The sequence below is a fragment of the Strongylocentrotus purpuratus genome, unplaced genomic scaffold, assembly GCF_000002235.5.
Source record: "Strongylocentrotus purpuratus isolate Spur 01 unplaced genomic scaffold, Spur_5.0 spur5_scaffold_4, whole genome shotgun sequence".
Lineage (NCBI taxonomy): Eukaryota > Metazoa > Echinodermata > Echinoidea > Camarodonta > Strongylocentrotidae > Strongylocentrotus > Strongylocentrotus purpuratus.
In genome coordinates this window covers 24,301,855-24,328,277 of record NW_022145610.1, presented here as the reverse complement: position 1 = coordinate 24,328,277, position 26,423 = coordinate 24,301,855, and the positions used below count along the sequence as shown (strand labels likewise).

At 40.4% G+C, this 26,423-nt stretch overlaps 1 protein-coding gene across 3 annotated transcripts in view; it reads right to left on the bottom strand.

Annotated features, from left to right (window-relative positions):
* The window catches only part of LOC589755 (nuclear pore complex protein Nup214), a 39,266-nt gene extending 15,801 nt beyond the window's left edge, over nucleotides 1-23,465 (bottom strand). For 2 of the 3 annotated variants that reach the window (XM_030997406.1, XM_030997407.1), the window contains exons 1-24: nucleotides 23,340-23,465; nucleotides 21,399-21,500; nucleotides 20,938-21,070; nucleotides 20,243-20,314; nucleotides 19,646-19,794; nucleotides 17,661-17,862; nucleotides 16,560-16,688; nucleotides 15,416-15,513; nucleotides 14,937-15,034; nucleotides 14,239-14,432; nucleotides 13,642-13,791; nucleotides 12,542-12,916; nucleotides 11,919-12,080; nucleotides 10,750-11,477; nucleotides 9,693-9,842; nucleotides 7,536-7,804; nucleotides 6,774-6,941; nucleotides 5,846-6,006; nucleotides 4,857-5,051; nucleotides 3,971-4,305; nucleotides 3,286-3,455; nucleotides 2,275-2,374; nucleotides 1,588-1,773; nucleotides 688-931 (exon numbers count right to left, since the gene is read on the bottom strand). In XM_030997406.1, coding sequence (XP_030853266.1) covers nucleotides 688-931; nucleotides 1,588-1,773; nucleotides 2,275-2,374; nucleotides 3,286-3,455; nucleotides 3,971-4,305; nucleotides 4,857-5,051; nucleotides 5,846-6,006; nucleotides 6,774-6,941; nucleotides 7,536-7,804; nucleotides 9,693-9,842; nucleotides 10,750-11,477; nucleotides 11,919-12,080; nucleotides 12,542-12,916; nucleotides 13,642-13,791; nucleotides 14,239-14,432; nucleotides 14,937-15,034; nucleotides 15,416-15,513; nucleotides 16,560-16,688; nucleotides 17,661-17,862; nucleotides 19,646-19,794; nucleotides 20,243-20,314; nucleotides 20,938-21,070; nucleotides 21,399-21,437 — 4,507 coding nt within the window. In that variant the 5' untranslated portion in view covers nucleotides 21,438-21,500; nucleotides 23,340-23,465. The remainder of the gene's footprint in view (nucleotides 1-687; nucleotides 932-1,587; nucleotides 1,774-2,274; nucleotides 2,375-3,285; nucleotides 3,456-3,970; nucleotides 4,306-4,856; nucleotides 5,052-5,845; nucleotides 6,007-6,773; nucleotides 6,942-7,535; nucleotides 7,805-9,692; nucleotides 9,843-10,749; nucleotides 11,478-11,918; nucleotides 12,081-12,541; nucleotides 12,917-13,641; nucleotides 13,792-14,238; nucleotides 14,433-14,936; nucleotides 15,035-15,415; nucleotides 15,514-16,559; nucleotides 16,689-17,660; nucleotides 17,863-19,645; nucleotides 19,795-20,242; nucleotides 20,315-20,937; nucleotides 21,071-21,398; nucleotides 21,501-23,339) is intronic. The other variant, XM_030997408.1, reaches the window with a different exon arrangement.
* Between the last annotated feature and the right edge of the window lie 2,958 nt (nucleotides 23,466-26,423).

Genomic DNA, 26,423 nt, shown 5'->3' with positions numbered 1-26,423 from the left:
TAAATAACCTCTGGATCTGTATACACATCCTTACATTGAGTAATAGGAGTAAAAGCCAAAGCTTGTCAGTGACCATTGGTTGACCATATGACATTCATAATATCTACCCCCAAAAATGGGGCACTTTCAGAATGTCTTTTCACCATATAAAAAGGGCTTAAAAGCTGGGTTTGAAGGCATATGACTATAGGACAAATGATATTCAACAACTAAATTTCTATAATTATCCCATGGAAAACTAGGAACCCCTAGTTTTGTCAATTACCCTTACAAAGGGCAGTTTTGAGCCACATAGAATGTCAATGTTTATATAGGTAGTATTTATCGTTAACCTCTCAATTATTCATACCCTTACCAAATTTTGTGATTTTTTAAGTATGAGAAAAATTGATTTGTCCCGATTTATGTTTCTTGAAAATGTGACATATTGAAGCTTACATAGAAAAGTATTCATTAAAGGCCCCCATTTCAACCAGTCCATAATTCATTCTTGAGTTACGAAAAACACACCAAACTGTAGATGCTGTTCATATGTCTGTATCTTACACATTTTTATCCTTTTCTTTCAAGATTAACATTAAATCTCTGTTAATACGGCAACCTAGACTTCAAAACAGATATATCTATTATCAAATTATAATATTAAATTAGCGGGCTTAACCGAGTGTAAATTGAAGATGAGTGTACCTTTAGCCGATGGAGCTTCAGCAGCAGCAGCAGAAGGAGCTGGTTTTGAAGCAAAGCTGAAGCCTCCTGGAAGACCTCCTGGAAGACCTCCTGGAAGACCTGCTGCAGTAGGAGCAGGCAGGGTTCTATCACCGAATGAAAATCCTTTGGATGATGTCAAGGCGGCAGCAGTGGCAGCAGCAGCCGCCGCAGCAGCAGCAGATGGTGGCACTTTGGCAGAGAAAGAGAAAGCCGATGGATTCTCCTAGAGAGGTGAAGGATATGGGAGAAAGGAAAACAAAATCTGATCATTTAAAGCCTGTCTGCACTAGTTTGGCCCGAGGGGATTAGACCTCCCTGCAAAGTCACTGACGGGTGATTATCTCATCAACTCAGCTCTCAATTAACATAAGAAAAAGAGGATCATGGGGGACCAACAGGCACCGATTAGGCATTGTTTTCTATATAGAGGGAGCAAGTAGCTACAAGTAGTACAGTGGGCCTTTAAAGGGAGAGGGTCATCAGGTTTCATGTGCAGAAGGTCATATTTCGCTGACATCAGACTTGGTGGAAATACCATTAATGGGTGTACAAGTCTGCACACGGCAAACCTGAATTCCAATCAAGAAATACCCCAAGTCTCTCGGAGAGTTTGGTGGAGGGAAATGTAAGATAATGACTTTACCATATTGGGGGGGGGGGGGGGATGGAAAAGCCTGTTGGTCAAAAAATGTTGAACAGTCAATAGGGCAAATACCCTCCATGAAATTTCTGTATCTGAATTTAAAAAGACTTAGCTTTTGTTCACTTTTGAATTGCATCTCATGTGAATTCCTCTACAAACCTTTGTGTTAAAATATAGGAGTTCTAATCCTTCTTGCACCAAACGTACAATGTCAGAATTTTTATTTTACGACTTACTACTTTGGATGCATCTGGAGCAGTAGGGGTAGCACTGGAAGCAGAGGGTGCCAAGGTGCTAAACACTGGCTTGGAGGAGAGGGATACGGTTGTCGTGACGACAGCTGATGATGATGATGCGGCTTGAGTGGTGGTTGGGGTCGGTTTTCTTCCTGAAGGGGACAGGGCTGGTGAATCAGCCGACGCCTGCAAGGGAGAACATCAAGAAGATGAATGTAAATGATAGTATGGTTAAAATGACACTGTACTGGAAGCATCCCCTCTACAGGGGTGATAGTGAGCACTATACTAACCACAAACTAACCTAAACCCCAACAGCAACCAAAGACAATTAAATTATCTTGCTGCAGAAACTGCTAATCACTGCCAGTACAGTCAAACATGCTCTAGCGACCACCTGTATAGAAAGACCACCTGTATTCAAAGAACACATTTTTTGTTTCCCTTGAAAATAGTTTCTCATTGAAACATGTACTAAAGGAACCTGTACTTAAAGACCACCTGCCTATAAAGACTATGTTTTTCATCTCCCTTGGGTGGTCTTTATAGACAGGTTCCGACTGTATTTGGTATACAACAACAATAGTAGTAGGTGTACAATCATAGCCTGCAGAGGTACCATCCCCAGTAGTTGTACTTGAAGTACCTAAAGAGAAAAGCCGTTACTGTAAGGACATTATGACTTACACTTGCCACTGTTCCAGGTTGAGGAGTCTTCACACCGCTAGCTATGGCCATCTCGGCTATAACCTGAGTCACTACCTTAGCAGTCCCTGCATCCACAGTGCTGCAAGGAAAATTTTATTTCATTTAATATTTGTCTCATAGTTTGTACTGTTCCTGATATAGTGTAGCATGCATATCAATAAATGTCACATACATTTTTTTAAATCAACAAACTGCAAAACTGTAAGATGATATTTATTTCACAGCACTAAGGAAACGATATATCAGAATTCCCAAAAGAGGTTGATATTAAATCGTGTTTTCAACCTCTACAAGCATTTAATGAGCAATACACACTTCAACATGCCTGTATTAGTCAAAGGTAGGGAAGTTAACCCAAAGATGTGAATTTGGGCCATTAAAACTAACCACTCCAGGGGAGTGTTTCACAAAGACTAAGATCGACTAAGTTGGACTTAAAGTATAGCAGGCCGTTCATGCCACTGGTTGCTTTTACCATTCCTTGCATTGGTCTCTCAAGGGACAAACAAATCGTTGTAAAAATCTTCAGATATTATCTAAAGATCATAACTTCCAAGGTTTTTTCCCTCTAATTTGACATCTGGTTCAAGACTTCTTAAGGGCATGAATGGCCTGCCATAGTTCAAGTCCAACCTAAGTAGATCTTATGGGGCGTTGCAAGAAAGTTGCGATTGATTGCAAGTTGCAAAATTTGCAACTGATATTTGCGATCGATTGCAACTCAACTTCCTTGCAACGCCCCACTAGTCTCCTAAATTTCCTAGGATTTTTTAACAGTTCAATTTAGTTAACAAGATCTAGCTTTTATTCTCCCCCTCGCCCTTACTAATGGGGCATTGCAAGAAAGATGAGTTCCAATCAATTGCAAATTTGCAATTAATTGCAAGACTTACGCTTGATTTTGGGGATTTGCAATTGATTGCAACTTTCTTTGAACGCCTCATTAGTCTTTGTAAAACACAGCCCAGGAAGCACTCAAATTATCATTACCTGGCAACTGGAGCAAAGGTGACAGGAGGCGGCATGGTACCCTTCATTGTGTCTAGGTTCTTGATGTTGACCACGGGAGGATTGGGCTTCTCCACAGGGGCGTTACCAGCCTTCACGGACTGGGCGCGGTTGATTGCAGCCACGCCTGCCTGCTGTATGGGTGATGTAACCTGGTTTGGTAAAAATAAGTGCTGCAATACTTCCTAAAAAAATTCCCTACTAACAATGGGAATGACAAATCTGCTGGCATGCAAGCATGTTAAAATCAAAATCACCAGACTATCTGGACCCTAGATGTCTGGTTATTTTGCTAATCCAAGATATTGAAGTGTTATCACTTTGATATCAAAAGATGAAGAGTCAATGCTGCTCGGAAAACTTTTCCACATTTCACAATTACAGGTGGAGAGATGGGGTGGATTTCTAGAGTTCATCAGTTTATACAGTTAACAATTGAATGATTCACATAAGATTCCGAAGTGTTGTCATTTTTTAAAGTATATACAAAAATTCATTTGTCCAAATTTATGTTTTAGAGAATGTACCATATCAAAGCTTACATCTACAAGTATTCAACAAAGGCCCTAATTGGACTGGTCCTCCTTTCATTCTTGAGTTATGAAAAACACAAATAACATCAAATTAGAATTCAGAATTTTGAGGCTCGTTGTAAAGTCTAACATACCTTTGCTGTTGCGGCTGTCAGGCCCCAAGCCACTGTACCAGAACCTGTGTGTGAGAAGCTGGAGGTTGCAGGTGGTGGAGCTTGCCCCCTGGGTGTGGTCGGGCTGCCCCCCTGTGCGCCCTGGGGGAGGGGCGTTGAGGTGACCATTCCTGCTCCTGGCTGGATGGGGGTCTCTGGTACTGCGGATGGCAGAGGTGGTGCCCCCATACGTTGAGGCTGGGTGAGCGGTTGCGTGCTGCGTGTTGCAGGTTGTTGAGAGACAGGGGTGGTGAAGGAGGCGGCAGGGCGAGGTGCTGTTTGGGATGTCAGAGGACGGGTGGGGGCAGGTTGAGGAGCTGCATCATGAGAAATGAATTCATTAGGGTTATAAATGATCCTCAAAATATATCCTCTACGTGTGTTTGTTCAATGACAAGTGTAGTCTAGCATCAAAGATAACAAAAGAAAGCAGAACTAATGACCATAATGATAAACTCAGTGGCTGAATTTTAAGCATTAATTTTTATATCATTACAAGTATTTAACTATAACCATCGTCACAGAACTATAATGCACATTTTTATCACAATTATGGCCCACATTTCCTAAGTCAGTATCAGTACTGGTACCACCATGAACAACATTGCTATCAAGATTATCACCAGCATCATCACCAATATTATGGTCATGACCAGTATTAAATTCATAACCATTTTATAGTCCTACATTACCATCATCATCATCACCATCATCATCATCATCATCATCATTGTCATCGCCATCCTCCTCCTCCTCATCATCATCACAACCTGTCACAATCCAGCAACAATATTACCATCCCCACCATTACCACCACCACAATAAACATCATCCCAATCACCACCACCACCACCACCACCACCATTACCTGGAGCTGATGTTGGTCCTCCTACACCTCTCAAGTCTGTCCTTCCAGCATGGTGGGCAGGGCGACGCCCATCCACCTGACTGCCACCGTAAGGCGGGGACTCATCAGACGGGAAGCGCAGGCGTCGCTCAGGAGGGAGGGGGAAGTCATCCAGGTCCGACGGAGAACCAACGCTGGACGTACTAGCAAGAGCAGCTGAAAATATACCCCCAAACACAAAGGTCCTTGTCAGTTGGATAACATTTTATTCTTTCTCATCTCTTTAGAAATGATATGAGATAGAAATCAATCTGAGATAGTACAAATCTTTTCCCGCACAAATCGGCGCCTTCAACTGCGCCTCACAGTTAAATTTTTTTCACACGGACCTGGCTTGCTGCTGACAGATTTTTTAATTTTTTAATAAACCGTTTAACCAAAAACCGTCCGGTTTTGACTGGCGGTTAAACGGAATTGGAGATATCCATGATGTTACAACACTAATGGCAGATACCTGTGCTAAAGAAGACATCGTTGCTATTCTTAGAACACTGATTTTTGATTGATTTTTCTCAAAAATATTCAGAAAAACTTCTCCAGTGGCTATTGCAATATTCATCACACACAGGCAATTCTCACATAAGATTTCATGCTAGTCACCTAATAGGAAATTTCTATTTTAAACTTTACATCCACATGTTTTATTGTAGCCTAGATCAAGAGTCTAGGGACATATTAAAGCCCCACTGTACTACTTGAAGCTACTTGCTCCCTCTATATAGAAAACTTCCCCAATCGGTGCCTGTTGGTTCCCCATGATGCTCTATTTCTTATGTTAATTGAGAGCCGAGTTGATGAGATAGCCACCTGTCAGTGACCACGCTGTGTGGTCTGATCCCTTCTAGCCAAACTAGTACAGATGGGCTTTAATATCAAGCTAAAACGCCAGAGTATGTGGTATCTGGTCCAAAAATACTGACAGGTGGAGTGAGAGAGGGGGATATTCTCACCTCTTGGTGCTGATCTGATTGGAGTGGTCTGTCTCTGAGACAGAACGTCTCTAAGCATGGCTTGCTTCTTAGCTGACATGGGCGTGCCCCTGGCCTTAGACGGAGCGCTCACCTTGACCTCAGCAAGTCTGCTGGCCAGGGATGATGGGTCACTGCTCGGTCTGAAATCAAAGAGGAAGGAACACATCAAACGATAAAAGGGGCCAACATTATACAGTCAAACCTGACTACCCAAGGGAAATGCAACAAGTGGCCTTTGTAGACAGGTGGTCTTGGTAGACAAGTTCCTTCAGTACATGATTCAATGAGAAACCATTTTCAAGGGAAACAAAAAATGTGGCGTTTGTAGACAGGTGGTCACAAAGGCAGATTTGACTGTATTTATCAAATTGAGCCCAAAATCATGGGCTGAAGCTCAGGATTTGATGGTCCTGAATGTTTTACTATAAAAAACTTCTTTTAGCAGACATGGGATGGTGAGCTAACCTTGATCTTTACCAGTCTGGTCACCATTGAAGATGGGCCACTGCTATGTCTGATAAAAGGAATCTACAGATTAAAAACGACTAGTATTGTATTGATCAACTTTAACCGTCTGATAGTGCCAGAGGATATACACATAGTTTTTAGTTCATTAAAGAGGGACTGCACTACTTGTACCGGTTGGTCCCCCATGGTCCCCTTTTCTGATGTTAATTGAGAGCTGATTTGATGAGATAACCACCTGTCAGTAACTTTGCAGGGAGGTCTAATCCTTCCTATCTAAACTAGTGCAGATAGGTTTTAAAGCACTCACAGGAATTTCTATTGCAAAAGTGACATTTCCTCTGAGGCAATTTCTATACTTAAAGGGCTCTGAACTAAAGTGCCTAGTGCTCCCAAGTATTCTCTCTCATTGACATCACTTCTTTTCACCAATTCTACTCACTTGATCCTAGATGAAGGGAGAACATTGAAGTTGGAGGTCACGTCGTAGCGATGAGCCATGGTCAGTTGCTTCCTCAGATCTATCAACTTGCTCTTCTGGGTTGTCAGCACATTGACATGATTTCCTAGGGTCTGATATATAGTATCCATTGTAGGTGTCACCATTCTCCTAAGGGAAAGATTGAAATGGGAAAGATTGGGGTTTTTGATTTGACATCATAGGAGGAGGCACGATAGCTCAGTTAGTAGAGCAGTGGTCTTGTAATCCAGCAACCCGGATTCGTAACCAAGTCGATCGCTAGTGCCCTTTGGTAAGGCATTAACCCTCAATACCAGGTCTCCCGTAGAGGACCTAGAGGCGAGTTGGCTCAGTCGGTAAAAGCGTCCGTCTTTCAAACCAAAGATCCCGGGTTCGACTCCAACCCAGGCGGATGACTGAAGCCTGCTTTGTGTGTTAACGTGCCCCTTTCCTTGTTCATAGACGCATGTTATGTCAAGTGGAAAACACTCCGTCCCTCGGATAGAACGTTAAATGGAGGCCCCGTGTAGAGAAGAGTCACTACCTTTGCATGTTAAGAACCCACTGCACTATTCGTATAAGAGTAGGGGAAAACCCCGGTGTAGTGGTCCACCTGCACCCCTAGAACAAGTTAGCGACATGCGGAATACCGCCCTGCTGACTCCAAATTCAGAAGAAAATTCAAAAGAAAAAGAAAATCAAAAATAAATAAATAAATCAAATCAAATCAAATCAAGTGCTCACCTTGTTGATCTGGTTCCCTTTCCATGAGTGATCTTCTCCCACTCCATGTCCAGGCAGGCATTGGTATCCCTGATGCCCGTCTCCAGGTAGTGATTGAGGGAGCGGATCTCCTGCATCTGCTTGGCAGACTGTGGATCCAGGCCCCTGGAGCGAAGGAGCTGGAGGTAGCGTGGATCCTTGGCGCGTTGCTTCCTGAGACGGCTCTCCTCCACCAAGCTGAAGGAGTTCAGGAGCTTGGCCTTGAGGCTGTGGATGTCCTCGTTATGCGACTGGATGAGAAAAAAAAATAGATTACTATATACAATTTCTTTCAATCACTACGTAGAGGTGTCGTGGTTGAGTGGGTATGTCGCCAGACTGTCGATCACAAGGTCCGCAGTTCGAGTCTCGCCATGGCACTAATGTCCTTTTGCAAGACATTGATCTACATTTGCCACTCTCCACCCAGGTGTTAAACGGATACCCGGTAGGATGCGAAAACCAATGTAGTTTGCTTAGCAATTTGAGCCTAGTAGCTCTTGCTGGAATGCTCCCAAGGGAGCGGAGAAAGTGCATACATTGGGGTCCAGACAACTCGCCACAAAGACAACCCGCCCCAAGACAACCCGCCACAATACCCTGGACATCCCGCCACAATACCCTGGACAACCCGCCACAATACCCTGGACAACTCGCCACAGCCTTTTCGGACAACTCGCCACACTTTTTCCCATCATGATTTCTAGATCTAAAATGAAATGAAATTGTCATTTTTCATGATTTTCGTGCTTTTATAAACACAGTCATTACAAAGAATAAAGAATAAAGTTGATTTCCCTAATTGTAACAATAATATATATTGAAATGAAATTGTCATTTTTCATGATTTTCGTGCTTTTATAAACAGTCATTAAAAAGAATAAAGTTGATTTCCCTTGTAACAATAATATACTTTTGATCTAGAGGTCTATAACAGCTGCATTTTTCTGTCCCAGAATTTTTTTATGGTAGGATACTGGAAGCACTGGCGTACTGATGGGGGGGGGGGGCAGGTAATATTAGAATGTAAAGATACGCCAAAGATACATAGCAGCATATTCCTACCATTAAAAAGTTTCCTGAGACATGAACTTAAAAATCGTAGTCGTAACTCGTAGTACGCCTGGCTTGGGTTCGTTCAAAATAGATTCTTGTTGCAAGCGCAAGGAAAATCATCTTTATTCTTTAGAACAGCTCTCAAAATACTCACAATTTCCATGTTTCCTGTCATAACTGTGTTTATAAAAGCACGAAAATCATGAAAAATGACAATTTCATCTAAGATGAGGGATTTTAGATCTAGAAATCATGAGGGGAAAAAAGTGTGGCGAGTTGTCCGAAAAGGCTGTGGCGAGTTGTCCAGGGTATTGTGGCGGGTTGTCCAGGGTATTGTGGCGGGATGTCCAGGGTATTGTGGCGGGTTGTCTTGGGGCGGGTTGTCTTTGTGGCGAGTTGTCCGGGATTCCATACATTGTATGCGGGCAAGCCAGAATCCGATGACCGGGGTAATAACTGTAAACCGCTTAGAAACTCAGACATTGCTTATGTATTAAGCGCTATATAAGCAGAAATATTATTACTGTAAAACCAGAAACTTCCGCAAATCTGGATGATTCATGAAATTTAGCAAAAGTTCATGCAGTGAAATACATGTACTTGAAACAAAATGGATGCAACTGCTATCTACTATGGCTCCACATGTGTGTTTTTCTACCAACCAACTTCACAGCTCTAAGCTCTGTTCACTGACCTCATTATTAAGGCCAAATAGAAATGAATCACTTTCATCAGTGCTTACTTAGATGGTTTAAGTTCAGAGAAAGAATGCCTTTGACAACATCAAAATCTGAAGATGTGAATACAGTTACCCGCAGTGATCAAGGAGACTAAAACTATATATGATGACAAAGGACAACTCTTTGCCCTCTTATTTAGCTTTCTTTTTTCTAAATACTCAAAAAAATGGTAGATCACTGCATAAAGGTGTTCAACAGATTTGTTATTAGTATCATTAGTTATTATTATCATTCTGTCCCGTCATCAAAAGTTTGCACAACTTCTCTCCTGAGCTATGTTTATTTATTGCTGTATCAAACACAGAATTGTAAACACAGAAAAAGTAATCAAATCCATCCGTACCTTTGTACATTCGAGCACTTCCTCTTTGAAAGATGCTAGGTCATCGACACCCTTGCAGATTTCTTGGAGATCCTTAGTCGACCCGACAGTGTGGCGGCCTGCTGCAGCCCTGGCCTTGAGGTCAGCCAATTCCTTGGTGAAATGCTCCATCTGTGTAAAGGAGCAGAGTTACAGAAATGAGCATTATCAGAGCTGCCAACCTTGTGCGACCCCAAAAAGGTACCATGATGGCAAGAAAAATGTTATTTCAAGCAAAAAAAAAAGGAATTTATTAAAACGAAACGTACAACCACGCACGACACACTTCCAATGCAGAAATGTCCATTCCTATCATGCAGTTTTTTTCCATGTTAGGACCTATAGTTTATTTACAAGTACCGGTAGGTATTGTGTTGTTATTTTGGTATTAATCGGTGTTTCATTCTTTTTGAGAATATTTTTCTCTTACAAGCAGGTTTTAACCTTATTTTCTATTGACTTTGTGATCAAAATAACATTTTAGGACAGTAATAGAAAGAAAAGAAAAAATTATAGAAATTATTTTAAAATGTATTTTGTGAAGAAAAAAAAACACAGAATAATTCCTGGAAAAACGGAATGGTTGGCAGCTCTGCATTATGAAGCCTCCAACAATGCACAATAGAACTTTCAGTTGTACAGGAGGTTAAGATATCCATTAGTTAGGAAAGACCCCTGAAAGCAAATGATTAAAAAGTAGGTATGATATGATAGACAGATGTGCGAAAGGCTACATAATAGAGTTTTCACTGGAGGTCTGCATTGATATTTCTGGTTCATGTACATCTAGCCCCCCCCCCCCCCGAAAATTTTTAAATTTTGTGAGCCACCGTGCATCTGACCCTTCTTGATATCCAGCCTATTAGTAGGAACAGCACCAGGGGACTTTAATACAGCTTTACTTCCTAGATCAGAGAACACACATGCATTGTTGGTAATTGGAGTTGCCTTATAGAAGATACAAACCTTGGAATCCCTTCTAACTTCCAACCACTGTACTAAAAAAAAAGGATCATTACACTAATCTTTAAATATTTACCTCTTCTTTGATATTGGAGAGCAGAGCGGCAGTGACAGGTTTAGCACTGGCCGCAGGAGTAGAAGTTGCAGAGATTCTTGTAGGGTCAATAGCATCTCCAGAAGCCTTTGGAGTCTGTTGCACGGCAGCAAGTGGCATTCCGACAGCTGCCCTGGCATCTGGTTGATCCCTACTATGTTTAGCCTCATTGAATGATGATAGTCCTTGATCAGGTGCGACAGCATTAGGTGGACCAAAGGAAGCACTGGCTGATCTTGTGGGCGCAACCCCTGCTGTTGAGGCGGGCGCCACGGAAAGGGATGGTCCTGCTGAAGCTGTCTGAGGGACAGTGAACTTGCTGTTAATTGAGGTTGCCCCTTGGGAAGCTGATCCTGCAACTGGTGCTGGTACTCCTGGTACACTGCCTAGCTGTGCTGGATGAGTCGATGTTTCAGAGGCTAATGCACTTGGCTGTCCTTGGGACTGTGCAGCGGACAATCCAGGGGCAACTGCATTTGGTGGGCCTTTGCCAAAAAGACCTTGTTGCCCGAAGCCTCCGAGACCTCCTGGTGCTGTCACATTAGGAGGTCCTTTGGGTTGGTCAGGTTGAACAGGTTGAGATGGTTTGGGTAAAGACTGTGTAGTCTGTACACTAGGTGCAGGAGTTGCAGTAGTAGTGACTGGCTTGGAGAAAGCCCCAAAGGCATTGCCAGGTGCAGCGCTTGATGGGCCAGAAGGAGCAGAAACCACTGCAATGTAAGATGTGAAGGATTAGAGGATCAGACAGCATGAAAAAATATCTGCTTTGAGAATTTTCTCACTTGATTGATGGAACTGTAACCCATGCTTTACTCCCAAAACATAATCCAGCTCTCTTCTCCCCATATGATGCCAGACCCATCAGTCTATTCTAAATGAGAATATGTACCTTGTTTCAACCACACATGCCTAATTTCAAAATTAACAGTCCTTCAATATACTTGTTGGCTTTATGTTTGTATCATATTCTGGAAAAATCTGTTTTGCCTTCAGTGGGCTGCTGTATGTCGAACCAGTCCAACTCACAATGATACTTGCAAACCTGCTTTAGTGACCACCTGCTTACAACAATCACAGTTTCCCTTGGGTGGTCGCTGTAGACAAGTTTGACTGTACTTGCAAAAGATTTGAAAAAAGGATAGCTAAAGTACCTTTGAAGCTGAATCCTTGAGTGGATGGTGCTGGTTGTTGGGCGGACTGAGAGGGCGCTGCAAAGGAAAACCCCTTGGGCCCACTGGCCTGTGTGGCAGGGGCTGCAGAGGATGATGGTGCACTGGTCTGGCCAGTATTGAAGGAGAACCCTCCTCCAGAACCTTTTAAAGAAGAAAAGTGGAAGTTGAAATAAGTTGGGAATCATTGGTCACAAAAGCAAATTGTAAAGCTGGGTAGCATCTCATGAAATTTGTTGACATTCCATTGAAAGGCGTGTAACTTTTACAGCTTTAATTTCGATAGGATGTCCAAGAATTTGGCTGACAACGGTTTCATGAGACAGTGCCCAAAGATCTTTAACAACAAAGACACTTGATTTTTCCCATGAATAAATGGTGTTTTATGATAAAAGTCAACAGAAATCACTAGCTAACAATGTACCCTACCAAGTCCCGGTTGCCATTAAAATATTGCAATGCAGATCAACTTCAAAGGATGTTAAACTCATAAGTGGAGATTTGAAAAAGGGACAAGTAGTCCCATCACAGTCCAGTCTTTATTCTCAAGATTGTGACAGATCACCATTTTACATTTCACTAGTACACATTTCACGAATACTTACCAAAGGGAGTTGAATTGCTTCCTCCAAAAACTGGAGTAGTTATGGCAGATGATGCTTGGGCCCCTGAACTAGCAGGAGCAGAGGATGTCGTGGAAGCAGGGAGCTTGAACTGAAAACCTGCAGATGAGGCACCAGCTGTCGCACCACTGAACCCCCCAAACATGGAGGGCTGTCCGCCAGTTGCTGCTGCTGGTGCGCCGAACGCCGGTTGGGCTGAGGCAGAGAACTGCGTGGTGGGAGCAGTGCCGGGTGGGTTAGCAGCAGCAGGAGCAGCTGGGGCAGAGGCCATGAATGGAGAAGAGGCTGCTGGTGCCTGGCCGAAGCTTGGCGGAGGTTTCGCTGCTGCTGCTTGCGGTTGGATCTGCACTGCAGTACCTAATGAATTGACACAGTGTATTAAACACCACATGTAATATCATTCTGCACCAATATAAAGATATACACATATTTTGGTACCTATCGTCTGTTTGGAGACAGAAGGGAGTTACATCAATGTACAATGATTGGAGTTAGCGCCCTTCTGGTTCCAAACAGACGTTATCATTATACCTTCAATCACTTGATTTATCATTTGTCCTATGTAAAGTGTCCCCATTGTTATATCTACAGGTAATAGTCACAATCTACACATGCTTCATCACTACTGAAGGATAATTTTGAAAATTAAAATCTTGAGATTCAGTCAGAGTGTGATCTAGTCCTGGAATAGTCCTTCTATATCTGTTGTCCCTCCATCGTCACTCAATTCTTTTAAAAATACGTCGGACAAACTAGTTCTCCCAAATCAAATTCTTCTGTAATACATGTACGTCCATCCACCATGCATTCACGATAAGTTAGGTTGGAACAACGGAAAGGACCTGAAGTTTTCAACAGGATTACCTTTTACTTCAGAACACTGACGCTGATGCTGATGCTAATTTCTTACAAAGATTGTATGATGTCCTTTTAAATGTATTACAAAGATAATTTAATTTGCGATTTTATCGTTTTTAAGTTTTGGACTAAGGGCTACAGCTACTAGATATGTTTCTTGGTGCAAATAAACCAATTTCAATTTATTCTAATCTTACATTTACCCTTCTCTCCTAATCTATTACCTGTTCCAACTCGCTCCCCTCCTGTTGGCAATGGTTGTGGCTTCTTAGTGATACCCTCTCCATCTTCCAGGTTGATCACATAAAACGGGCAAAGAAGCCCCTCACTGGACAGAACCATTACAATGGGTGCAGGGGGGAGGGTGTGTTGTTCTGGGAGGGATATCAGAAATGAAATAAAGATATCAGATATCGATGTTGCTCCTGATTTATGCAAATAATCCTTCAGCACCAATTTCTTTTCAACACACCTATTTTACATTCACAGTGATTGTTATCGGTGATAAATAAAAGGCTGTTAAGATGGGAATCATTAGATATCATCAACTTCCATTTCTGCAAAATCAGGTTAAACTGGAATCAAACACATGAGCTCTTCTTTGAAAGGCAGAGATAGCAACTCTTAGATGCAAGATAATTAATCTAATGCAATCCAATCCAAAAGATATTTGATATAGCGCCTTTTCCTTGCAGTCACAAAGCGCTGCACACACGCTCCACAATGTTTGGGCCACTTAAAAACAAAAGTTAGACAATTAACATGTTTATATCCCACCGGTGCCATCCTTACAAACACAGGAACATATCCCAAGCACTCACTGATCTTGATGTTGATCTGGGAGGTGTAATCCATGGCCATTCCCAGGGGCATGGTCTCCTCGTGGTCGTACAGCGGCACCTCGATCCTCGCTGCATCATCCAACGTCCAGATCTCCCACAAGTCCTTGTTCGCTTGCTGCCTCCCGAGAACAGCGCCGTCCATGGAGTTGCTTGAGCAAGTGATCGCAAATTGCCTATGGGAAGATGAAGAGAAGTGGATTAAAAAAAGAGTTCAACATGATATTCCTTTGGCACAACCACATAAAGTCAATCAACTTATACCTGCCTGAGAAAGATTATGATGAATATATATGTATAAAGCAAACAAATCAAGGTATTCAATGAAAGTGCAAGATGCTGCAAATTGTTTTTGCCCATGATTTATAACATTTACTGTACAATACCTCTCTAAAGAAGGCATACAATACTCAGTACAAAGAAAGAAAAAAAAAAAAAAAAAAAAAAAAAAAAGGATAAAAAAATAGGAATTCATAGGCTCCTGGCTTCCGAACAATTGTGCCAGTGCCCTCTGGTAAGGCACTAATCCTCACTACCAAGTTCTTTGGATGAGACCAAAAGCTAAAGGCTACTGGATCAATTTTTTACAAGCAGAATCCTGCTCTATCATCGGTCATAAGATATAAACATCAATATAATCAACAAGAACATCATTTAGAAACAGGATAAGAGTAACTCACCACTTATCAATGTAGTGCATGTAGTAACAGGCAATTCTATCCTCACAGCTCCCAAAACAGATGTCCTCAAAATTGATGTAGCTCACCGGTCTTTCTTTCTGCAAGGCAAGGAATAAATTGCTGCTATCTTTTACTTCACATTCTATCGCTAATGATTGCGTTCACGATAATGTAATAAAGATGGTAGTGATGATGGTGATACGGAGGAGGATGGGGGAAGGGGGGGGGGGAGGATGGGAAAGAGGATGATGATGATAATGATGTTGATGGTGATAAAAATGATAAAAGTGTAATAAGACAGTTATGCTGCACTAATCTATCTTATTTCAACAAAAATTTAAATTGAAAAAATTATGAAAAAGGAGATTACAAGAGAGAAATACCAACATTAAAAAATATATATATATATATATATATGTATGTTTTACAAGAATAATAATGAAAAAAAAATCAAAATGAATATCAAAAGTCCTACTCACCGGAGCATGGACGACCACAATGTTTGGTTGTAAGGACTCCTCTGCATCAATGTAGGCCACAATGTACATATAGGTTGACAACCAGTAGATATCAACAACTATAGCAGAGAAAGAAAACAAATCATTTGAATGGGATACCACTTTAATTACTACATATATTACTAGCATCCACAATGAGGTAGACTCTGGGGGGGGGGGTGTTTCGCAAAGCCTTTTTTCAATGACAAATGACAAAAATCAGTGACAAATCTGCTGATAACCAATCAGAAGCAAGGATTTCAGTAGCTTATAACTAAAACTGTCATTTGTCACTAATGACAAGTCTTGTGAAACGCCCCCAGGTCAAAATAAAAGTAAATGTTGTGTTAGGAGTAGAGCATAGACTAGGGTAGCGTTTCATGAAACCGTCACAAGTACAACTTCGCAGACAACCCATTGAAATTGAATCTGATAACAAGTGTTTCAACTTGTTCTTATGAGGGTTTGGTGAAACGATGCCCAGCTTCATGACCATTATGGCAGCATACTGAACTAGAAGAAGTATAATCAAAGGCTTTCCACCCTACTGGTGTCAATCTTTAATTTAAATGTTAGAACTAGTACTTGCATATCATTTATATGTACAAAGATGGAATAATGGTTGCTCTACTTGCCTAATCCTTGAGTGTTATGCAATATAAAAATTGTAGCTTTTGAAAAATCATGTAGGTATTTCACTAAGTTATTTTTGTGCTAAGCATGACGCTTGGTTGTGTCTAAAAATACTTTTGAAGCATCAATTTACTTCAATACCCAAGTATAAATCTTTACTTTAATTCCAGGAGCAAGTTGCAGGTTATCAGCCCTGGGCATTACAATTTGAAGAATCCAGGGACCCGTTTCACAAAGCTTTTTTCAATGACAAAATACTAAAATTAGTTACAAATCTGCTGATAACCAATCAGAAGCAAGGATTTCAGTAGCTGATAACAAAAACTGTCATTTGTCACTGAAGACAAGTTTTGTGAAACGCCCCCCCCCCCCCCCCTCCTGATGTCACAAGCTAGTTGGCTATTCATGCTAAAGAATCTGAGATATTTCACCTGCACAAAATCAGAAAACAATCATTATCAAATGTGTAAGAAATGAAAGTTTAATAGCTAACCTCTGACTGCTTCCTGGGTAAAATCAGGAGCCTTAACAAGCTTCTTGATTTCAACGGCATGGTTGAACTGTTTGAGCTCCCCCTTGGCTGTTCCTACAACCATCTGTTTTCCTTTAGGAGACCAGCAAACTGTTCAAAGAACACAATAGTTATTTCAATAAACCCATAATATTAAAGTGACTCAGTAACATTGCCTCAGATTCTGAAACAAAATCTTGGATTTAGCTCATGCTGCAATCATAATTATAAACCTTTAGGTCAGTCAGGAATCCTATGACTTTTACAAGCCCATCGCCTGTCTGATTATCAAGATATTTATGACTGAAAATCGAAATACAAATTTGCGTTTTCCTAACAGTTTTTAGAACACTACAGTCTATTTGATCATTTTGAAGCGCAATTCTTTTTTTAGGGCTTCAATCTTACACCATATCACAGACACTGATATCATGTAGGGCCATGCATCTCAGATCTATCATTTTTAAACACAATTACACCTTTAAAGACAATGTACAGTTTACACATTTTTATAAGACTTTCTTCGATTAATAGCAATATACTAACAAAGCTCACATGTGGGGAAGTGTCTTTATCCAGTAATGGAATGTCAAACATTTAAAAGGTGAAAAGTAATTTGTATCCTGGCAAGTGATCTAAATTCATTTGTAAAACGTATACAGAGCTTTGAGTGCAAAAATTGTACAAATCTGGCTTACAATGCCAGGACCATCAGATCGACACAGAAAAATAGTAAAAGAAGGGAAATAATAAATATGATAAGACAACTACCAGTAATGAGAATACTTCTCACAGTTCAAAACATTCTACTTCAGAAGAGTCTACTTTTGCTGCAACTGTCAACAACAAAATAAAGGACCTTTTCTCTTCTTCTTCTTCAAATAATCTGCCTCCTTCAACACTGAAGATTCTTGCAGATGCTGTATATACTCAGCCTGATTGGGGTGTGCAGGTGGACCCCTACACCAGGGTTTCCCCCTACTCATATACGAATAGTGCAATGGGTTCTAACATGCAAGGGTGGTGACTCTCCTGTACACGGGGCCTCTATTTAACGTCCTATCCGAGGGACTCTACACATACCTGCTGTGGCACCTACATCCAGTGGCAGACGTGCCATGGGTTTGAGTAGCTTGTCAGAGCTATCCCATATTGTGCAGTTCCCGTCCGACAAGCATGTAGCAACTAGAGGCTCAAAGCCTGGATTCCAGGCCAGATTGACCAGCTTGACTTCAGGGTTTTGGGAGAGGATGGAAGTTATGAAGGGGGCAGCTGGCGATGCGTTCTGTCAATAGAGCAAAGGACATATTGAAAAATAAGTCTCTGGTAGGATGCAACCGTCATTGTTGGTCAAACAGTTTTTGAGCGTCAAGTAACGCCTGGCTGTAATGCTCCCCAGGGAGTGGAGATTGTGCACACAGTGTGTGCGGGCAAGCACTGAATCCAATGACCGGGGTAATAGTATATCTGTAAAGCGCTTAGAGACATTGTATTAAGCACTATATTACAGGAATATTATTATCATCATTATCAACCAAAATGATAGTGAAAGATACTCAACTGCTACACGGGTGAGACTTGAAACATATCTATCCATGATCTTGGTAATTGTAGGAAGCATACAACCATAGTTGATTGGAAGTTTTGTAGATTATGAAACATTATTTTAAAATAAGCATGCAGCATTTTTTCCAGTTCCTGACAGGACTTCATGGTAGCTTGAAGAAGCAAATAAAACATTTCATATTGCATCTGTAGTAATAGTAACTAGATGGAATTCGACTGCGCGCAGTCGAAAATGATGCCTCCGTCATAGAGCAATTTTACAAACCAAAACAGAACACATTTTTAGAATTCAAGTTCAATTGTAATCCATTAACAGGTTCTCAGAATATTGTGATTACAAGCAATTTCTCATATACATATATGACCCTTTGATCTTTGACCTCATGACCCTAAAATCTACTCAGTTCATTGGCTCTGCAAGATGTCCTGAGTTAAATAGTAATCCATCTGTCAGTTCTAATGAGAATGTGTTCACAAGCTATTTCTGCATACATAATGAGCCCATGACCTTTGACCTTATGAACCAAAAATCTAATCAGTTCATCTGCTCTGCAAGTAACATACATGACCTAAGTTTAGCAGCAATCGATCAATCGGTTCTTGAGATAACGCAATCACAAGCTGTTTTTGCATACATAATGTGCGCTGTGGCCTTAGACCTTTGACCTCGTGACCCCAAAATCTAATCACTTCATCGGTTCTGCAAGTAACATACATGACCTAAGTTTGGCAGCAATCCATCACTCGGTTCTTGAGATAACGCGATCACGAGCTGTTTTTGCATACATAATGAGCCCTGTGACCTTTGACCTTTAACCTCATGACCCCAAAATCTAATCAGTTCTTTGACTCTGCAAGATACATACATGACCAAAGTTTGGCAGGAATCCATCAATCGGTTCTTCAGATAACGTGATCACGAGCTGTTTTTGCATACATAATGAGCCCTGTGACCTTTGACCTTTGACCTCGTAACCCCAAAATCTAATCAGTTCATCGGCTCTGCAAGATACATACATGACCAAAGTTTGGCAGGAATCCATCAATCGGTTCTTCAGATAACGCGATCACGAGAACGGGACGTACGTACGTACGTACAGACGTACGTACGTACAGACGGACGGACGGACGGACAACCCGAAAACATAATGCCTCCGGCTACTTCGTAACGGAGGCATAAAAACACTTCAAATGGGCTTGCTTCTCAGTGATCAAATAAGACAACTTTTAGCTCTTATTGTAGAGGCAGTTTAATATGATGGGGGTAATAGATGTAAAGGACCTCCACCTAAGACCTGTACAAATTTAAACTGGATATAGGCCTACAAGCCAATTATTCATGTCAGCAGAAATACTCAAGACAGAGTCTGATATGAAATCCTTCGTGAAAAAGGAGAATTGTTGACATTCAGGTGAACATAATTATTAGATCCGACTTCAGGAATAAGAAAGAATGAAAGTAATAGGCGCTAGATATAACGAGATTGCAAAAAATGACTTACTTTCTTTGTGACCAATCTGACATCGTACAGATTGAGAACAAGGTAGTTGCCATGTTGATAGCAAACAGACAAGATTAGCTCTGTGTTGTTGAGTGACAAATGGAGGGGTCTGGTACCAAGAGTAAGTTTGATGCAGTCATAATCACTCACTGTCGAGATTTGAAATAAGAAAAAAAAAGGATAGTTGACCTCAATTCATCAATAATTAATGGAATAATGATCTGGGACTTCCACAACCGACAGTAATAACATGCCAATTCCAATCAAAATCTATTATGAAATGTAATATTTTCCTATAAAACGTAAGAATTAAATGTTAAAAATTACACATACCAGTAAAATAATTGCATATAAAAACAACATTTACTCTAAGAGTTGCATACCGCGCAAAGAACTATTAGGACATTATTATTTTGATAAAAGAAATACAATACAATAAGATTGCATTAGTATGGCTACAAACCAGCCCATGGTGACCTGCCACTTGAACACTGTATTCATTGCAAAAGGATGGCAGCGGTGAGATATAGACCAATGTAATTGAAATGATCAATGGGGAATGTAGAATTAACACATCCTATTCCCATATTTACTTACCAACAGCCCCTGTGGACTCTCTGTTGAGTTCATGAAGTCTGCCAAGTTCTGTGGTCTGGAAAATCTTTACACCTGGGTTTTATAAGAGTCCAAAAATCAGGATATAATTAGATAAACATTAGCATAATTATTAAGACAAAGATTGGACCAATCAGTCATTTTATATATATTGCTTCTAGTGGAAGAACTACAATTATTCAGAGATATGAAATGCATTATCTCTTTAAGTTAATTCCTTAATTTATTCACTCTAAGGCATTCCCTAGGAACAAAACACATGGGTACTAGCAACCAGTGGGTTCACTCTAAGCCTATGAGGGGAATGAAAAGCCTGAAATGGCATGAAAGAGTGTGAAATAAAGGTATATCAGGGCCTGGATTAAAGGTGTCTCGGGCCAGTGGATAAATCATCAGACTGTGGATCACAAAGTTTGTGGTTCGAGTTCCACCACAGCACTAATGTCCTTTGACGAAACAATAATCTACATTTGTCGTTCTCCACCCAGGTTTATTTAATGAGTACCTGGTAGTAATCTATTCCTTGAATGCCTTGAGCACCTTAAAGCATGTGGGATAAAGCCAGTGTAATAATAACACTTTGTAGGTGCTTGGAGCATCCTCTTGAAAGGTATGTGTGCAATATAAATGCAGATTAAGGGCATTAAAATGGGAACCTGATTACAGTCTTGTCTTACCTGTATCTGAACCGATGAAAGTAAAGCCATATTTGTTGGACACGACAAGAAGATGGAGTCTCTCAAGGGGTGTAAGGGTCTCTGGCATCTCGTCAAAGATCTTCAGGCGACATAGCTGCTGGAAGCGAAGCGACTAGGGATGCACATAATTAAAAAAGTCAATTAGAAAAAATCAACTGAAATACATACTTTCTTAGGATGTTCACAGTATACACATAAACATGTCTTTTTATTTTTAACTTCCTATTTTTATTTATTGTTCAATATGGTCATCCTGATATTTCCAAAAACATTCGTCCACTGATTTCTTACATTTTCCTACATGCAGTCTAACATTGTACTTATTATGTATTTATCTAATTCAAGACTTTATAGAATACAGAATGCATCAGTCCATTGCAAATTTGTGAAAAGCTATAGAATGTTAACAAAGTCTGGACTGCCCATCCTACGGTACTTACTGCAACTTCTCGCTCTGCCGGTCCTGCTTCATCCCCCATCTTGGTTTCTACTTCAACTCTTTCGGAGGCTGATCTGGTCAAACACTGCTACCTGAAATCAGTCTAAATGAAATAAGAAACAAAATGAAGAAATAGAAAAGGCAATTCAAACAAACAAAAGATGAATCAGTTCTTAATTAGATGCTCACTAATTCTATGCTTTCTTCAATTTTTCTTAGCTTTAGCTTTCCTACAAATAGTTTAGTTTAAAATTCAGCATTTCTTATTTGAAAATTTTCATGTAATCAATAAAAATGCCCATAGGCTGAAGGCAGCCTTCTTCCTCAAAGGAGGTTTAGTATTTACCAGAAACTGTAACTGTAAGTGAGGATATGAGTAAAGGATTACTTGATTCCTTTGAAATTGCATTACCTGGGCAGGGGAAGATTTACCATCAGGAGAAAATTAGATATTCCAAGTCTGCATTAATTATGGTGACGTGGGAAATGAAACCACTCAATCACTCCACTTATCATTTTATTTAAATTAAGTTAAACAAATATTGTTGTTATAAGGATGGGGGCCTTCTTTTTTAAATTGAAAACTCTTCTTTATTCTCATGAAATTGGTAAAGATTGAAGAAAACATATCCCAGATTATAATTTTTTAATCTTTTTTTTAAGGCGAGCGAACAGTAAGTTCGCTACACATCTGTGCATGCGTCTTTGTATACATATACATGTACTAAACTCATTGCTATTAATTATCATTTAACAATTAGCCAAGCAAAAATATTTTTTTCCATGTATACCATGCATATCTTTGCATTTCGTTTTCAGCCAAAACGCAAAGGCGCGCTGGCTATGTGAAAAATGGATTCGGCATAAGAAAATAACCCCAGTTTACCTTCTACTTTTATGGGTTGTCGGCCTTCCTGAGGATTTATCGCTCATAACGAGAAAGTCTCTGAACAAAGTCAATGTAAAATGCATCGAGAAAATCTTGCAAAGTTCAGTTTTTCGCATCGCCAACGCGCGGATCGAAAATATGATACATCTGCGAAAATGCGGACGATCCTTATTTTTACGGACGCGTCTGTCCGAGTTTACTAAGACAATCCTTGTTTATGAGGATGATCCTTATTCTCGGACCAGCGCCCCTACTGCGTACAGGGAGTTCGCTAAATTTCTGTGCATGCGTCTTTGTATACTAAACTAGTCGCTATTATCGTTAAGGATTTGGCAACGCAAAAACATTTTCCATGAAGTCAGAGACGCCAAGTTCAAAGATCCGCAATGCGTGACATTTTCATGATTCGGCGCGCAAGCGCACGTGCGAGGGTATAACACACGTGTAAGGTAAAGCGTTTTTTTAAATCTAGCGCGCGCGTCGTGCGTGAGAGCTTTTTTAGACCCTCGAAATGCGTGATGTCACACCTAATGCGTGACACTTGGTAGCTCTGTGTAGTCTAGGTGACTCCGTCTAGGTATACCGCGCATATCTTTGCATTTAATTTTCAGCAAGAACCAAAAAAAAAAAAATTTAGGGTTTGTTTACCAGTTTTGCACTTTTGGGTTCCATATTTCATATTATTATCACCCTGATCACCTAGTTGGCGCTCTCGATCTCGCTTAACTTAATGCACACCTCACTAAGATTTGATTATGTAATATGTGATTCAATCATTCATGTCGATTCTCAACCTCAGGCCTCACTCTCGACTCTCACTGCATGCACAGTCAGTTTCACTCGAATTCACAATCGCACTCAAACTTCAGTTCAAACTTCAAACATGAAATGAAACAATCTCACCGAGCACTGACTGAGCTGAGCTGAGTGATAGCATCGACCACAACACTCTGCAGCAAAAACAGACTCTATCATTTAGATCTATGTTTGGTAAATGCATAATGTGAAATTTTAAAAGAATACCGGTATCAGAAGTTCATGAGATAGACTTACGTTAACTCATCAAAGAACCATTCGAATATTTTCACACACGGGTTTCAGTTTCAGTGCAGTGCAAAGTAGACCTACGTAGTCTAGTACAGTATAACGTCATTTGCTACGTAGATTCTACGTTATTCATTCATTCGCATTGCACTTTCTTGAAAAATACCGCTTTTTACAGTGTCGCTAACGAGACAAATTTTAATGAAAAAAATAAGTATTTTTATTTGTTTCAACAGTATTATTGCCTCACTTTAATTCCTATCAATAAAACTCCATACCCCTACCCCTCCTCTCCCTTTCTTTCTCTCTCTCTCTTTTTCTTTATTTCCCACCCTCTATCTTTCTTTACCTCTGAACACCCTTCTATCCCTCCATCTAAATTTCAAAGTCTGTATACCATTACATTTTGTCAATTTCCGGTAACCCGACACATGCTCCGCCGACGATTGCTCCGCCGACATTTACTCCGCAAAACGCGACAATTGCTCCGCGACATTTGCTCCGCGACATTTGCTCCGACGTCAAATGCTCCGCCGACAGTTGCTCCGCCGACAGTTGCTCCGCCGACAGTTGCTCCGCCGACAATTGCTCCGCCGACAGATGCTCCGCCGACAATTGCTCCGGCGACAATTGCTCCGCCGACAATTGCTCCGCCGTCAATTGCTCCGCAAAACGCGACAATTGCTCCGCCGACATTTGCTCCGCCGACATTTGCTCCGCCTGAAGCGACACTTGCTCCGCCGACATTTGCTCCGCCGACAATTGCTCCGCCGACAATTGCTCCGCCTGAAGCGACAATTGCTCCGCCGACATTTGCTCATACGACATTTGCTCCGCCCAAAAAGTGTCCCATAAACTACAAATGCTACTAGTACTACGACAAATGCTTCGCCGACAATATTTTCTTTACACCTATTTTTTTCGTTTCTTTTTTTCTTCTTCATTTTCTGAATGCATTTCTTGAAATAATGTAGATGAAATGAAATGAATGAATGTTGATGAAGTGGGAGGAAAAAGGAGTTACCTAAAAGTCATTTCGAATATACTGAAATAACTTTCCATCTATCACTGTACGTCCCATATAATGTATACTAAACACTCATTACATGTCATGGGAAGTTTTTTTTTTTTTAAAGTAGAGCAGCAAGCCACATTCCCCAATACGCGCATACCTCCTAGTTAATTTCAAGTAGCTCATCAATATGTAATACCTGAAATTACCTCGATCAATGCATCTTACTAGGTAAAGCATTATACAATGTAATAGGTCATCATGAAAGTTTAGAAAATAAGTAAGGGGGATTTACCAAGTGTTGATCTTTTTAAGAGTTTTATAAAGAAACAAAAAGATATTGAATATTTCTCAGCGAAAAAAAGGAACAAGCTTGTTTCGCATTTTAAGAAATGGCGATTTGACTTATGATACTCATGTTGATTTAACTTTTATTCCTGTGCCCCCTCACTCCCCTTTATGCACTGGAGTTCAAACTATGATTTATATGTGTACAGTGTATTTTTTTTTACTATAATGTTTTTTTTTTATAACTTTCTTGTACTTTCATTATTGTTAGTTGTTCTTATACATATTGTTTTTTTTGTTTGTCTAATTATTACCAATGACTTGTAAATATGTAATTTTTATATGATTGAAAATTTAATAAACACACAAATATTAAAAAAAAGTTTAGAAAATAAGGGCACTTATATACGTAAGGAAGAGAACCCATTCAGACGGGAAAATGAGATGGCAGCCTTTCTGCTTATTCACATTTATACAAATCATTTTGTTGCAGTTTGATGTTAGTTCTTCATGATAAGCCAATTGCTCTTCTTCCGGTGGCTTCGTGAGTCCCTTAAATTATTTAGTGAAAACAAAGTACTCGAATGAAACGGAGTGTTTTGCACACTAACATATATATATTAAAGCTACATACACTTAACTAAAGGAAAGAAACCTTTAGAAAATGGACTGGATATTATTGAAAATATTGTTCTAAACAAGAATGTACTACATGATTGTATTACTTTACGTTTCAATTTCACGAGAGAAATAGAAATCGAGAGGGGGAGCAGAGAAGAAGTGATGGAAATGAAAGAAGACTAATAGCATGAGAGCAAAGAAAAGAGCAAAGAAAACAAGAAAACGGTGTAAACAGGAAAAGGAGGAGCATGGGAGAGAGAGAAAGAGAGAGAGAGAGAGAGATAGCCTTGAGCTTTGGATCAGCTAATGAGTAATACATGAAACAGATTTTGAGCGGAGTAATTATCTTTCGCCGGAGAACTTGCGTAAGGAGCTATAATTTTATTTTTTATTTTTTTAAATCAAACATTATGGGGAATAGCAAAAAACGGTTGTCTTTTTTGCTCTTTTCTTTCCTCTCATGTTATTAGTCTTCTTTCATGGAGGTAATTTCAGGTCTTACATATTGATGAGCTGTTTGAAATTAACTAGGAGGTATGCGCGTATTGGGGAATGTGGCTTGCTGCTCTACTTTAAAAAAAAAAAAACTTCCCATGACATGTAATGAGTGTTTAGTGTACATTATGTGGGACGTACAGTGATAGATGGAAAGTTATTTCAGTATATTCGAAATGACTTTTAGGCAACTGCTTTTTCCTCCCACATTATCAACATTCATTCATTTCATTTCATTTACATAATGTCATGAAATGCATTCAAAAAATGAAGAAAAAAAGAAAGAAACAAAAACAACCCGTGAAAAAAAAATATTGTCGGCGAAGCGTTTGTCGTAGTACTAGTAGCATTTGTATTTAATGGGACACTTTTTGGGCGGAGCAAATGTCGTCGGAGCAAATGTCACCGGAGCAAGTGTCGCTTCAGGCGGAGCAAATGTCGGCGGAGCATATGTCACCGGAGCAATTGTCGCTTCAGGCGGAGCAATTGTCGGCGGAGCAATTGACGGCGGAGCAAATGTCGGCGGAGCATATGTCACCGGAGCAATTGTCGCTTCAGGCGGAGCAATTGTCGGCGGAGCAATTGACGGCGGAGCAAATGTCGGCGGAGCAAATGTCGGCGGAGCAAATGTCGGCGGAGCAAGTGTCGCTTCAGGCGGAGCAAATGTCGGCGGAGCA